This window comes from Saccopteryx bilineata, chromosome 4 (assembly GCF_036850765.1).
Source record: "Saccopteryx bilineata isolate mSacBil1 chromosome 4, mSacBil1_pri_phased_curated, whole genome shotgun sequence".
Lineage (NCBI taxonomy): Eukaryota > Metazoa > Chordata > Mammalia > Chiroptera > Emballonuridae > Saccopteryx > Saccopteryx bilineata.
Genome location: NC_089493.1, coordinates 135063008 through 135077714, shown reverse-complemented (window position 1 = coordinate 135077714; position 14707 = coordinate 135063008). Strand labels below are relative to the sequence as shown.

The 14707-nt window shown below is 40.1% G+C and overlaps 1 protein-coding gene across 3 annotated transcripts in view; it reads left to right on the top strand.

Moving 5' to 3' along the window:
- The window catches only part of RAD50 (RAD50 double strand break repair protein), a 104593-nt gene that overhangs the window by 70810 nt on the left and 19076 nt on the right, over nucleotides 1-14707 (top strand). For all 3 annotated transcript variants that reach the window (XM_066278396.1, XM_066278395.1, XM_066278393.1), the window contains 2 exons: nucleotides 11043-11170; nucleotides 13909-14133. In XM_066278396.1, the coding sequence (XP_066134493.1) occupies nucleotides 11043-11170; nucleotides 13909-14133 (353 nt within the window). The remainder of the gene's footprint in view (nucleotides 1-11042; nucleotides 11171-13908; nucleotides 14134-14707) is intronic.

Below are 14707 nucleotides of genomic sequence, written 5' to 3'. Positions count from 1 at the left end.
AATCAGTAATATATCCTTCCATATACATATACTAAGATGAGTAAGATTTACCAATCTGTGACCCTTTTCATGTTGAAGGTCTAAACTTAGTGAATCTGGCTGTATTAGTTTGCTGTAACATACCTTGTTGCAGAAATTATTTACTAACATATATATAGAGCCATGTCAAATAACATTTTAAATTAAAGGGAAAATGAGACAATGTGGAAATAAGGACAAAAAGTTAATGAAACCAAGGAAGTAGTAAGTATAGTAGGTCCTTAAATAACATTGTTATAATGTTGATGAGATGCTTAGGAACTTAACTCATGTTTATAGCAATGAGCCTGTGGTAAAATTGGTTTTGTTATATATCATTTCACTGAAAGTTGTGAAACCTATTGATGATATTATATAAGCATTTATTTCTTATAAAATGTAGGCCATGAAATTTGATATTCTTGCCAAAGGTTTTAGTAGTCACATGAAGAAAGGAAGTCACAATTAGATAGGTAAGTTTCACCTTATCCCAAAGCTAAAAGGAAACCAGTTCGCTGTACTGGAGAAAAATGGCTCCGTAAGCATACACAGAAAGGAGGACATGGTAAAGAATAATAGAAACCATATCTTCAGCAAACTTCATGGGACCACTCTTTTAAAGTGTATATTAGCATTTTTGTCATCCCTTGATGAGGTTCCATAAATGGTGGTATAACTGAAGCCTAAAATAAATATTTGAGTGTTTAGAGAGCAAAGTTATTAGGGTAAGCACCCATCAAAACTAGCTAGGCTTTTTCACTCCTAGGTATTTAACCAAGAAAATTTAAAACATTTTTCACATGATGGGAACTGGAAGTGACCTAACTTACCCAAGGTCAAAAAGTAGTAACAGGTAGAACTTGACCCTACATTGTCAAATTACTAGTATAATAGAAAAACAATTCTGATGTACTATAACTGCATCTGGTTTCTTCTCTGCCTTTCTCTGATATTTGACATCTTGTAGAATGTAATTAGAATTCTCATGGCATAAAGTATAAGATCAGATTTGACCCTAGAGGCATTTTACTAGCAATTACTGTGGTGGGCACTGTGCTGATTACTTTACATACATTAAATCATTTAATCTTCACAGTAGCTCTGTATAACAGGTGCTATCACCATGTTATAGTTAAACTGAGGCTCAGAGACTAAACTAATTTGCCCAAAGTCATCCACTTTGAAAGTATAATGCTGAGATTTGAGCTGAACAGAATTCCTGAAACTAAGAATATAAAGAAGCCACATTGAGACTGGTAGGAGGGGAATAGGTGCGGAATGGGCAGGTCTCATACCCACAATGTGGAAATTAAGAACGGGAGGGAGCCTGACCTGTGGTGGCGAAGTGGATAAAGCTATGACTTGGAATACTGAGGTCACTGGTTCAAAACCCCAGCTTGCCCAGTCAAGGCACATATGAGAAGCAAATACTACCAATTGATGCTTCCCACTCCTCACCCTACTTGCTCTCTCCCTCATTCTCTCCCCTCTTTCGAAAATCAATCAATAAAAATATTTTAAAAAATGAATTGGGAAGGGCCCTGGCCGGTTGTCTCAGTGGTAGAGCGTCGGCCTGGCGTGCAGAAGTCCCAGGTTTGATTCCCGGCCAGGGCACACAGGAGAGGCGCCCATCTGCTTCTCCACCCCTCCCCCTCTCCTTCCTCTTTGTCTCTCTCTTCCCCTCCCGCAGCCGCAGCCGAGGCTCCATTGGAGCAGGGATGGCCCGGGCGCTGGGGGTGGCTCCTTGGCCTCTGCCCCAGGTGCTAGAGTGGCTCTGGTCGAGGCAGAGCGACGCCCCAGAGGGGCAGAGCATCGCTCCCTGGTGGGCGTGCCGGGTGGATCCCCGTCGGGCGCATGCGGGAGTCTGTCTGTCTCTCCCCGTTTCTAGCTTCAGAAAAATACAAAAAAAAAAAAAATGAATTGGGAAGGATATCTCAGCTGTGGAGTCCTTGCTGAGGAGTGAGGGTCCCAGCCCAGGGCACCAATGCTAGGAGGAGAAGTCTCCATAATATCTTACTATGAAAGCCAGTGGGTATTGTGTCTGAGAAAAAAAACGGGCAGCTAGAGACCCAGGTGCTGCAGGTCTTATCAGGCCTGAGCTCAGACTCACTCGCTCTGAGTTTCAACATAGGAGCAACCGCTCAAAAAGTTCCAGAGACATGGGAAGGGACTAAATTGACTAGCTTTATGGCAAGGGCTGGAGGTGCAGGGGTCAGATCAGCTCTCCAGGGACTAATGTACTGGTGGATGCCATTGTTCCTCTATTGAGCCTTCTTCCCACCCAGCCAGCAGGCAGATACCAAATCTAAGCTTTCTGTTAACCTGGGTAACACTCTGCCCCATCCTGGTGATTCCCTGAGACCCTACCCCACCCAGTTTGCATAGCCAGAACCTCTTTCAGTGCTTTTCCACACAAGCAGTGTGCCTCAGCTGCAAACTTTCATAAAGTCTCTCAAAGATTCACAAAGTCCAACCAAGCAGCAGCTGGCCTTGGTGTACCTTGCATCTCTTATTAAGCAGCCCCAAGCTTGGCTGTAGTGGCAGCTGGCCCCAGTTCACTGTGTAGCCAATCCCAGGTATCTTCAAGCCCAGCACAGATAGCAATCAACCACAGATCACTGTGTGGCTCCTACCAGGTGGCCCCAGACAAGGCACAAACAGCAGCTGACATTGGCTTGTAATAGGGCCCCTCACAAGATACCCCAGAATTAACACACCTGTTGGCTAGTTTCAGGCTACACCACAGAAGCACCCAACCAGCTCTACAAATGATATACCCAAATGGCAGACTTGGCAGGCACTAGAACCCTGCTAACATGAATCTTACTCCATTGGGTCAGTCCCTAGACAATAGCTTGTCCACTGTAGTCATAGCCATCGGCTTGAGGATCATTCCCACCCACTCACTGATTTGCCAGCAGCATTCAAGACAACTACGACAGGAAGACACACAGCCCACTGAAGGGACACCCCTGGTGTACCTGGCTCAGGTGATCAGGGAGACTACACCACTGGGCCCCATAGGACACCTACTACATAAGGCCAGCCTACAAGACTGGGAAATACATCTATCTAATACATAGACCAAATTCAGGGAGTCAGCCAAAATGAGAGACAAAGAAACATCCCAAATGAAAGAACAGGACAAAACTTCCCAAAAAGAACCAAATGAAATGGAGACAAGCAACCTATCAGAGATACAGAGTTCAAAATACTGGGTGTAAAGATGCTCAGTGAACTCTGGGGAAGATGAACTCAGTGAGAAATTCAACAGAAAATAAAATAGCCACTCAGAAATGAAAATTACAATAACTGAAATGAAAAGAAAACACTAGAGGGAATCAACAGCAGATTACATTAAGTATATAATCAAATCAGCAATCTGGAAGACAAGGTAGTGGAAAACACCCAATCAGAACAGTAAAAAGAAAAAATAAATAAAATAATAATTTAAAAATGAAGATAGTTAAAGGGACTTCTGGGACAACATTTGCATCATAGGGGTAGCAGAAGGGAAGAGAGAGAGAAAGGGATTAAAAATCTATTTTAAAAAAATAAATAAAAATAAAAACCTATTTTAAAAAAATGACTGAAACCTGACCTGTGGTGGCATAGTGGATAAAGTATCAACCTGGAATGCTGAGGTCCCTGGCTCAAAACCCTGGGCTTACTTGCACATATGAGAAGCAACTAGTACAATTTGATGCTTCCTGCTCCTCCTCCACCCCCTTTCTCTAATAAATTAGTAAATAAAATATTTTGAAAAAATAATAATGATTGAAAACTTCTCTAACCTGGGAAAGGAAGTAGACATACGAATCCAGGAAGTGCAGAACCCCCAAAAAGATGAACCCAAGAAGCCCACACCAAGACACATTATAATTAAAATACAAAAGGTTAAAGACAAAGAGAGAATCTAAAAGCAAGAGAAAAGTAGTTAATTACCTACAAGGGAGTTCCTATAAGACTGTCAGCTAATTTCTCAACAGAAATTGCAAGTATTGGCAAGAAATACTTAAAGTGATGAAAAGAAAGAACCTACAACCAAGATAGCTCTACCCAGTAAAGCTATCATTTAGAACAGTGGTCCCCAACCTTTTTGGGCCACAGACCAGTTTAATGTCAGAAAATATTTTCGCGGACTGGCCTTTAGGGTGGGACAGATAAGTGTATCACGTGACCGAGACAAGCGTCAAGAGTGAGTCTTAGACGGAAGTAACAGGGAATCTGGTCATTTTTAAAAAATAAAACATCGTTCAGACTTAAATATAAATAAAACAGAAATAATATAAGTTATTTATTCTTTCTCTGCGGACCGGTACCAAATGGCCCACAGACCGGTACTGGTCTGTGGCCCGGGGGTTGGGGACCACTGATTTAGAACCAAAGGACAGATGAAAAACTTCCCAGACAAGTAAAAGCTAAAAGACTTCATCACCACCAAACTAGTATTACAAGAAATATTAAAGGGACTTCTTTTAGAAGAAAATTAAAAGATCAAAAATATGAGTAAGAAAATATAGGAGAGGAAAAATACTGTCACTGACAGTAAGCAATAAAACCAGTGGGTCAAACAACTGAAAAGCTAGTACAAAGGTTAAAAGGCAAAAGTAGAAAGATCATGTGTAATTACAACAGTAAATCGAGGCATACACACACTTACAAAAGAAGTAAAAAATAATAAATATGGAGGGAGTAAAAATTGTAGTGATTTTAGATGTTTGAACTTAAATGTCCATCAATTTAAAATAGATTATCCAAAATCTAGCTTGGTATATATGAAGTACATGTTAACCACAAACCAAATATCTACAAGAGATGCAAGAAATAGGAATCCAAACACAACACTATAGAAAGTCATCAACATAGAACAGAGCAAGAGAATAAGAAAGGAACAGAGAAGAACTACAAAAACAATCAAAATAATTCATAAAGGACAGTTCTTACATACCTATCAATAATTACTTGCACCTTGACCAGGTAGTGGCCCAGTGGATAGAGTGTTGGACTGGGAAACAGAGGACCCAGGTTTGATACCCCAAGGTCACTGGCTTCAGCATAGGATCAGACAAGACCCCATGGTTGGCTGGCTTGAGCAAGGGGTCACTTGCTCTGTTATAACTATCCAGTCAAGGCACATATGAGAAAGGAATCAATGAACAACTAAGGAGATTAAGGAACCACAATGAAGAACTGATGCTTCTCATCTCCCTTCCTGTTTGTTTCTCTCTCTGTCACAAAAAATAATAATAATTACTTTCAATGTAAACAATGTACTCCAATCAAAACATAGGATGACTGAATAGATTAAAAAAAAAGACCCATACATATGCTGCCTACAGGAGACCCACTTTAAATTGATAGATGCACACAGAATAAAAGTAAAGGGATGGGAAAAGATATTTTATACAAGTACAGTGTGTCCGTAGTCATGGTGCACTTTTGACCGGTCACAGGAAAGCAACAAAAGACGATAGAAATGTGAAATCTGCACCAAATAAAAGAACTCTCCCAGTTTCATATCTATTCAGTGCAGTTTGATGTGGGCTCACGCACAGATTTTTTAGGCTCCTTAAATAGCTATCCCGTATAGCCTCTACAGCAGGGGTCTCAAACTCGCGGCCCACGGGCCGCATGCGGCCCGCCGAACAATTTTGTGCGGCCCGCAGACTAATCCACGAAGTTCAAAATATTTTGAATAAAATTAAGTAAGCCTAGGGGCCTACTTGTATTTTTCATTTCTCTAGCATCCTAGCTAGATATTAGCTTAGTTAACAGCAGTTGTGATGCGAACTACAGTTTCTGGTCGTTTTGTGACACCAAGTAAACTGCATGTACGATTGTGCTTGTTGTACTGATTTTTTTTTTGTTTTCAACTGCAGTGAGAAAAGTGTTGCGTAACAGTTGCCTTTTGTAGACCTAGTGCGGCCCGCCGAACGGCTGTGCTCTTGCTCTGCGGCCCACATGCTGAGTTGAGTTTGAGACCCCTGCTCTACAGACTCGTCACTGACTGATAGCCTACCAGAACGGGGTTTCTCCACCAAACTGTCAGTTTCCTTCAACTGCTTATCCCACCAAGTAATGTTATTCCTATGTGGTGGCGCTTTGTTATAAACGCGCCAATATTCACGTTGCACTTTGGTCATGGATTTGAATTTAGCGAGCCACAGAACACACTGAACTTTCCTCTGTACTGTCCACATCTCGACTGGCATGGCCATGGGCTGCTCCGCTGTATACACGGTGTTACATCATCTGCGCATGCGCACATGCTGCCACATCATTCTACAGAAACTGGGAGAATTTTCCTTTTATTTGGTGCAGATTTCACATTTCTATCGTCTTGTTGCTTTCCTGTGACCAGTCAAAAGTGCACCATGACTTTACGTACACACTGTAGATTGAAAAAAAACTGAGTTATAACAAGAAACACCAAAGGACCCAGCAGTTCCACTTATGGATATTTATCTGAAGAAACTCAAAACACTAATTTAAAAAGACATGCATCCCTATGCTTATTGCAGCATTATTTACAACAGCCAAGCTATAGGAGCAATCTAAGTATACATCAATAGATGAATGAAAATATGGGACACATATACAATGGAATATTATTTAGCCCTACAAAGAGGGAAATTTTCCCATTTGCAACCACATGGATGGACCTCTAGAGGATATTCTGCTGAGTGAAATCAGAGAAAGACAAATACCTTATAATTTCACATATATACGGAATCCGACGAACAGAACAAAAACTCATACAGAGAACATTTTGATGGGTGCCAGATGAGGTGGGAGATAGGATGGGTGAAAGCAGGTAAAGGATTAAGATGTGAAAATTGCCATTTATAAAAACAGTCATAGGGGGCCCTGGCTGGTTGGCTCAGTGGTAGAGCGTCGGCCTGGCGTGCAGAAGTCCCGGGTTCGATTCCCGGCCAGGGCACACAGGAGAAGCGCCCATCTGCTTCTCCACCCCTCCCCCTCTCCTTCCTCTCTGTCTCTCTCTTCCCCTCCCGCAGCCGAGGCTCCATTGGAGCAAAGATGGCCCGGGCGCTGGGGATGGCTCCTTGGCCTCTGCCCCAGGCACTAGAGTGGCTCTGGTCGTGACAGTGACACCCCGGAGGGGCAGAGCATCGCCCCCTGGTGGGCGTGCCGGGTGGATCCCGGTTGGGCGCTTGCGGGAGTCTGTCTGACTGTCTATCCCCGTTTCCAGCTTCAGAAAAATACACACACACACACACACACACACACAAAACAGTCACAGGGATGTACAGTATAACATAGGGAATATAGTCAATAACATTGTAATAACTTTATGGTGCCAGGTGGGTATTAGACTTATGGGGATAATAACTTCTTAATATAAATGTCTAGTAACTACATTGTACACCTGAAACTAATATCGTACATCAACTATAATTGAAAAATAATTTTGTGGCCCTGGCTGGAGGCTCAGTGGATAGAGCGTTGGCCTGGCATATGAACATCCCAAGTTCAATTCCCAGTCAGGGTACACAGAAGAAGCAACTATATGCTTCTTCCCCTTCTCTCCTTCTTCCCCTCCCACAACCAGTGGCTCTGTTGGTTCGCACATGTGGCCCAGAGTGCTAAGAATAGCTCTGTAGGAGCATGACAGCCTCAGGCACTAAAAATAGCTCAGTACTCCAGCATCAGTCCCAGATAGGGTTGCCAGGTGGATCTCGGTCAGGGTGCATGTGGGAGTCTGCCTTGCCATCTCCCCTCCTCTCACCTAAAAATAAATAAAAATAAATTTTTAAGAAATGAAGTTATTTCATGTGGTCATGAAAGCAAATTCCAGTGTTATATAATATTAGCTGAAGGCAAGCAATAGCCTGATTTCTTATTCCTGGTAAGGAAAAAGTACAAGGACAGTCTCCCATAGAAGAATCTTAAGAGAGTCACAGCAACTGCAGTGGTACATTAAGATGTCTTGGCAACAAAAGGACATTTACAATCCTATTATTCTAGTCACCTTTGCCTTTAATAGGTGAGTATATATTTATATTATTTCCAGGAAAACTGATGACAGTTTGGGGGAAAACCCTCAAAATTGTGATTTATAGGTGGGCAAGTTGGCTAGGACACTAAACATGTGAGAAAAGTCCTGTGCCTCTCCCACCTCCCAAGTGCACTTTCCCTGGTGACTGTGCCTTTACTCTTGGCAACAAGATACTGTGAAGATCCGCCTCTCCCTCCCACTTCCCACATGACTCTGAGTTTATCTCAGCTGAAAGGGTTATTGAAGGAGAGTCTTAGCTCCCTCCTTCAGAAGTCTTGATTTTGGACTTGTGATGAGTTTTCTATAGTCAGGCTTTTATGGCCAAACATTGATTCTACAGGAAAATTTTTTGTCTAAATTTCAAAGAACTTACAATTTTTTTTCTTAATGTTTGTCTTGACAATATACTCCATTGTAGTCACTAGGAAACCTACTGAAATAATTGTGTTGCTGCTGTTACTGCTAAATGATTAGGTCTTTTTAAGGACAAACAGCTCAATAAGAACAGCCAACTTTGTTTATTGTAAATAATGCCATCTTTATTTGTCCTTTTGAAGCAAAATGTGAGATAGCTGTACCTGTAGATAGTACTAGTCACCACATGCTTTGTAGAATCTTCAAAGACTTGGTGTGCTTGTCACCTTTTAAGGCTGGCTTGCTTTTATTTATTTATTTATTTATTTATTTATTTATTTATTTGTTACCACAAACATATTTAGACTTGCCAAGCACAGGAATAAAGTTTACCCCAAAATTACAATAACAATTTATTATATTTAAGTAACATTGCATTAATTTTCCTAATATGAATGTTAGATATAAATTCTTCATAGTAGTAATGTTCATTTAAAATTTTTTCTTATTATAAAAATGTTACATGCTCACTGTAGAAATTCTGATTAAAAAAACAAAAACAAGAAACGAACTCACTTTTAGTAGTGAAATCCTTTGTTAACATTTTGTTATACAGAATTTTCTTACAGTTTTTCTATGCATATATGTGTATATATTCTAAACAATAAGCATAATCAATAAGCATTATCAATTCCATGAAGAGTTCTTCAGAAACTTAATTTTTATTTTTCACTTATTTGTTGGATATGAAAATCATTTTCATATTTTTCACCACTACAAATAACACTAAGATGAACATCTTTGTGATTATTTAACTGTCGTATTTGATTGTAGAACTACTTTTATAAGAATTCAAGACAAAGTCATATGTAAAGTTCATCCAGTTTGTTTAACTTATTACTCCTAACTTCTTGAAACCACATTTAAACAAGTACTTTCAAAACTTGAATATCTCCTTAAAGGCCTAAATATTAAGTCTTTTGCCAGAAGCCAGTCCTATTATAACACCAGTTTGGCTTTTCTAAAATATGTGCTCTTTTTTAAAAATAATTTTAAAAATTTTATTATGTTAACATGGATTCAAGTGTCCCACTCAATATAACACCCTCACCCCCCAACAACATGGTCCCCCATTACACCCCTTTTGGCTCCTTTCCCCTGACCCCCTCCCTCCTTTCCCTCTGTGATGTGCTGTCCTGTTATCTGTATCTATGTATTATGTATATATCATATAATTTCACTAATCCCTTCACCATCTCTGATTCTACCCCCTCATCCCCCTTCCCTCTGACAGCTGTTCCTCTGCACCCTGTGACCCCACCTCTACCTCTATTCCATTCCTCAGTTCACTGTGTTCATTAGATTCCACATGGAAGTGAGATCATATGATATTTGTCTTTCTCTTCCTGGCTAATTTCACTTAGCATAATAATCTCCAGGTCCATCCATGCCATCACAAAAGATAAGATTTCATTCTTTTTCAGTCACGTAGGACTCCATTGTGTGTACGTACCACAGCTTTTTTTTTTTTTTTTTTTTTTTTTTTTTTTTTTTTTTGTACCACAGCTTTTTCATTCAGTTTGTCCACTGATGGACACTTGGGCTGTTTTCAGATCTTAGCTATTGTAAACAATGCTGCAATAAACATAGGGGTGCATTTCTTCTTTTGAATCAGTGTTTTGAGATTCTTAGGATATATTCCTAAAACTGGGATAGCTAGGTCAAAAGGCAGTTCCATTTTTAATTTTTTGAGGAAATACCATACCTTTTTTTTCCACAGTGGCTACGCAAGTCTGCATTCCCACCAGCAGTGCAGGAAGGTTCCCTTTTCTTCACACCCTCGACAGCTCTTGTTTGCTGATTTGTTAATGAGAACCATTCTGACAGGTGTGAGGTGGTATTTCATTGTGGTTTTAATTTGCATTTCTCTGATGATTAGGGTCGTTGAACATTTTTTCATATACCTATTGGCCATCTGTATTTCCTCTTTGGAGAAGTGTCTCTTCAAGTCCTTTGCCCTTTTTTTATTGGATTGTTTACCTTATGTTGAGTTTTGAAATTCTTTATAAATTTTGGTTATTAACCCCTTATCAGACGTAATGGCAAGTAAGAACAGCCCACTTTTTAAACTTTCAGTTCAGTTCAGTGGCCATGAAAGCATCAAGTAAATACATATTTACTATTTTTGTGGCACTTAACTTATCTTGTATGATTATTATTTGTCAGCTTGGAGGTAAGGATCTTATCTGACATACTTAATAGTGTCTAACAGTATTGACACATGTTAGGAGACAAATACAATTAGGCAAAAAAAATAAGAGTGGGGGAGATTTTGATGGTAGTATTGCTGTCTTGTGATCTTTTAGATCAGTATTCCTGTGCAAGGTGATTCATTGGATTATAGGTATAAAATATTTGCATATTTAGTTACAGTTTTTATTTCATCATGTAAATTTCTGTTCTGTGTGTATATGTGCCATCCAGATTAGCCCAAGCTAAGGGATCCTTCACCCTGACTTACTCTCCCTTTCTTGAGTTTAACATGATTCTAAGTAAGGCAGAATTAGCACTACCTGTCAGTAGTTGCCTGCTCTGAATCACATGTTGGTAATTTGATCATTTTGTTAACTGATTTAATATTTACATTTAGATACAAGAAAGATGGCTGCAGGATAACCTTACGTTAAGAAAAAGAAATGAAGAACTAAAAGAAGTCGAAGAAGAAAGAAAACAACATTTGAAAGAAATGGGTCAAATGCAGGTTTTACAAATGAAAAAGTATGTTTTTAAAATAGTCTTTAGTTTAAAGATCTATTATTGAATTATGAAGAAAATTGAATTTTTTTTTTTAATGATTTAAGCCTTTCGCCTAAGTGTCCCTTGAGACTTAAGGACAGTAGACAGTTGTTTTTTTTGTTTGTTTTGGTTTTTTTTTTGTATTTTTCTGAAGCTGGAAACGGGGAGAGACAGTCAGACAGACTCCCGCATGCGCCCGACCGGGATCCACCCGGCACGCCCACCAGGTGGTGAGGCTCTGCCCACCAGGGGGCGATGCTCTGCCCCTCCGGGGCATCGCTCTGTTGCAACCAGAGCCACTCCAGCGCCTGGGGCAGAGGCCAAGGAGCCATCCCCAGCGCCCGGGCCATCTTTGCTCCAATGGAGCCTCAGCTGCGGGAGGGGAAGAGAGAGACAGAGAGGAAGGAGAGGGGGAGGGGTGGAGAAGCAGATGGGCGCTTCTCCTATGTGCCCTGGCCGGGAATCGAACCCGGGACTTCTGCACGCCAGGCCGACGCTCTACCACTGAGCCAACCGGCCAGGGCCGGTGGACAGTTTTTATACAAATACATTTCAAGACCTTATGAATTAAATGACTGAAAAAGTGATATAAAATTCATACTTCTACTGCAGTAGATAGGCAGGATTAAAAATGCCAAGTCCCCAGATTTCTGCTAACCTGCTTTATAAGATAATGGTACCAAGCTAAAAGAATAGATGGCCTGTGGACTCCGCCTGGGTCAGAGCTTGTGCAGTCTGTAGTATTGCCAAAGTGATTTGGCATTGGAGACCCATTTTAGATGGTCCTAGTTGTAATTATGTGACAACCAGGCAGGTTTTTATATTTGTTTTTTGAAGATTACCTTGATTCTTCTTACATCTGGTTTTGTTAGTGGCAACTACAGCTTCTACCTTCCTGTTGCGACAGAAGAGATTTTGTTCTTGCCTTGTCTGCCTTAGAGTTCTTTGCCTTAGGAATTCTGTAAGAGCCCAGTCATGCTAAGGCACTGGACTGGTATAAAAAGGTTGTGCTCACCAAATACACTTTTGAACTACCTCATTTGGTTAAACAGGTCTCTCATTCATTCAACCATTCCTTGTAAATTTTTCATTTGTCTTCTTAACTTTATACAGACATCTGAAACAAAGAATGCTTTAGGTTTTTTTAAAGGATATAGTAAATTGAAATTTTAATTTAATTTATAAAACATTACCAATGGTTTAGCTATTTAAAATCTGTTTCATATAATGAAGAAATAGACTTTATAACTGGAAGAGCTCTTCATCTTTAGCTTCTTTATTTTTTTATACATTAGGACACTGAGATCCAGAACAGAATCACAGGGAATTGTGATGCATCCAGGAATGTGACCCAGGTGTCCTAGCTCCCAAGTTTCAGCTCTTTAACGCGTTATCGGGGCAAGTTGGAAAAAGTAAAGCTTTTAGAAGAAACTCTTAAATGAAATAGTTTATTCTTTGCTACTGAAGATCCAAACAAGATATTTTTATAATTCCTTCTGTGATTGAACATAACAGTGTTTTTTACATCCATTCAGACTTCCAAGTACAGCTGCTTTTTTTCAAACTTCTTCAACCAGAACTCAACAGAAATACAAACAAAACATAGGCCAGTTCTGTAAGGATGCCCATAAACTTGACGGCAGTGCCTGGCATGTAAGAGGGTGCTTAGTAAGTAATTGTTAACGGCCCTGGCCGGTTGGCTCAGTGGTAGAGCGTTGGCCTGGCGTGCAGAAGTCCTGGGTTCGATTCCCAGCCAGGGTATACAGGAGAAGCGCCCATCTGCTTCTCCACCCCTCCCCCTCTCCTTCCTCTCTGTCTCTCTCTTCCCCTCCCGCAGCCGAGGCTCCATTGGAGCAAAGATGGCCCGGGCGCTGGGGATGGCTCCTTGGCCTCTGCCCCAGGCGCTACGGTGGCTCTGGTCGCAACAGAGGACTCACCGGAGAGGCAGAGCATCACCCCTTGGTGAGCAGGGTGTCGCCCCTGGTGGGCGTGCCGGGTGGGTCCCGGTCGGGCGCATGAGGGAGTCTGTCTGACTGTCTCTCCCCGTTTCCAGCTTCAGAAAAATACAAAAAATAATAATAATAATAATAAGTAATTGTTAACAAATGAAAATTCTTAAAGCACATGTTAAATTCCGTATTATCTACCAAGTTTTTAGAAGAGTTTGGGGATTTTACTTTTTTTGGTCAATGTCAGGCTTTTGTTCACTTGTGTGAGGAATTTTTTCATAGAGGGAGTACAAACTTTTAGCAGGTATTACTATAGAAATTAATTGTTTAATTGATATAAAATTATATTTGTTTTTGACATTGTGAACAAAATTATGACACCTGTCATTCAATAACTTTTCAGTGTTTGTACACTCTCTATTCACAGAAGTTTGTGAATGTGTAATATTTTTCATTAAGGGTGTTCTACTTTGTGTCTAAAAGTCAGGAACCTTCTCAGTGCTCTCATGTTATGAGAGTTCTTTATTCAGCACACAAAAATCAACAGTTTAGCACATAAGAGGGTGCTAAATCTTCAAGGGATTTGGAAGGAAGTTTTCTTTCGTACTGAAGCCTTAAATAAAAAGCAGGGAGACTCTGTTATATGCTGATTGCTATGATAAGTGATAAAGGAGAATGATAAGTGATATTTATCTCTCTTAGAGATCTGGCTTTTCCACTTCAAGCTGTTAAAAGCTAAAAATGGTCCTCATTTATCATTCCCTTTTATAGTGAACATCAGAACTTGGAAGAAAAAATAGACAATATAAAAAGGAATCACAGTTTGGTAATAGGGCGACAGAGAGGTTATGAGGAAGAAATTATTCGCTTTAAGAAAGAACTTCGAGAGCCTCAATTTCGAGATGCTGAAGAAAAGTATAGAGAAATGATGATTGTTATGAGGACAACAGAGCTTGTGAACAAGGACCTGGACATTTATTATAAGACCTTGGACCAGTAAGTATTGGACTGGGAAATGGTTCTAATTGCAATTAATATCAACTGGCTCCTTTTAGTCATATTTTTTTCCTTTTTTCCTTATTAATTATATACATACCAAAGAATGGAAAAATGCGTGTGTGTATGACTACACACACAAGCTAAAGTGATGAAGGTAAGTCATAAAGCATATTAATACTAAGGAGTAGACTTAAGACCACCCCTCACACACACGCAGTCAAGAACTCTGCCATCATTACTAGCTGGCATCCACTGAAATGCTTCTCCTGATCTCAGCCTTCTGTCATTCCCACTCCCTGTAATCACTGGCACAGATTTTTGATTCTGTGCTTTTAAAAAATAATAATTTTATTATATGTATGTTGTTTTTTTGAGCTTTTAAAAAATATATTCTGTGTACTCTTCTAGGATTTGCTTGTACCACTAGCAGAATATAAAGATTTTTTAGACAGATCCTCTGACATTGATTTTGTCAGTGTCTTAATTTTTGCCAGTCTGAGGCTTTAAAATGGTAAATTGTGGTCTTCACCTATAGTCTCCTGATTTCTAATATTGCTGAACGTCTTTTTCA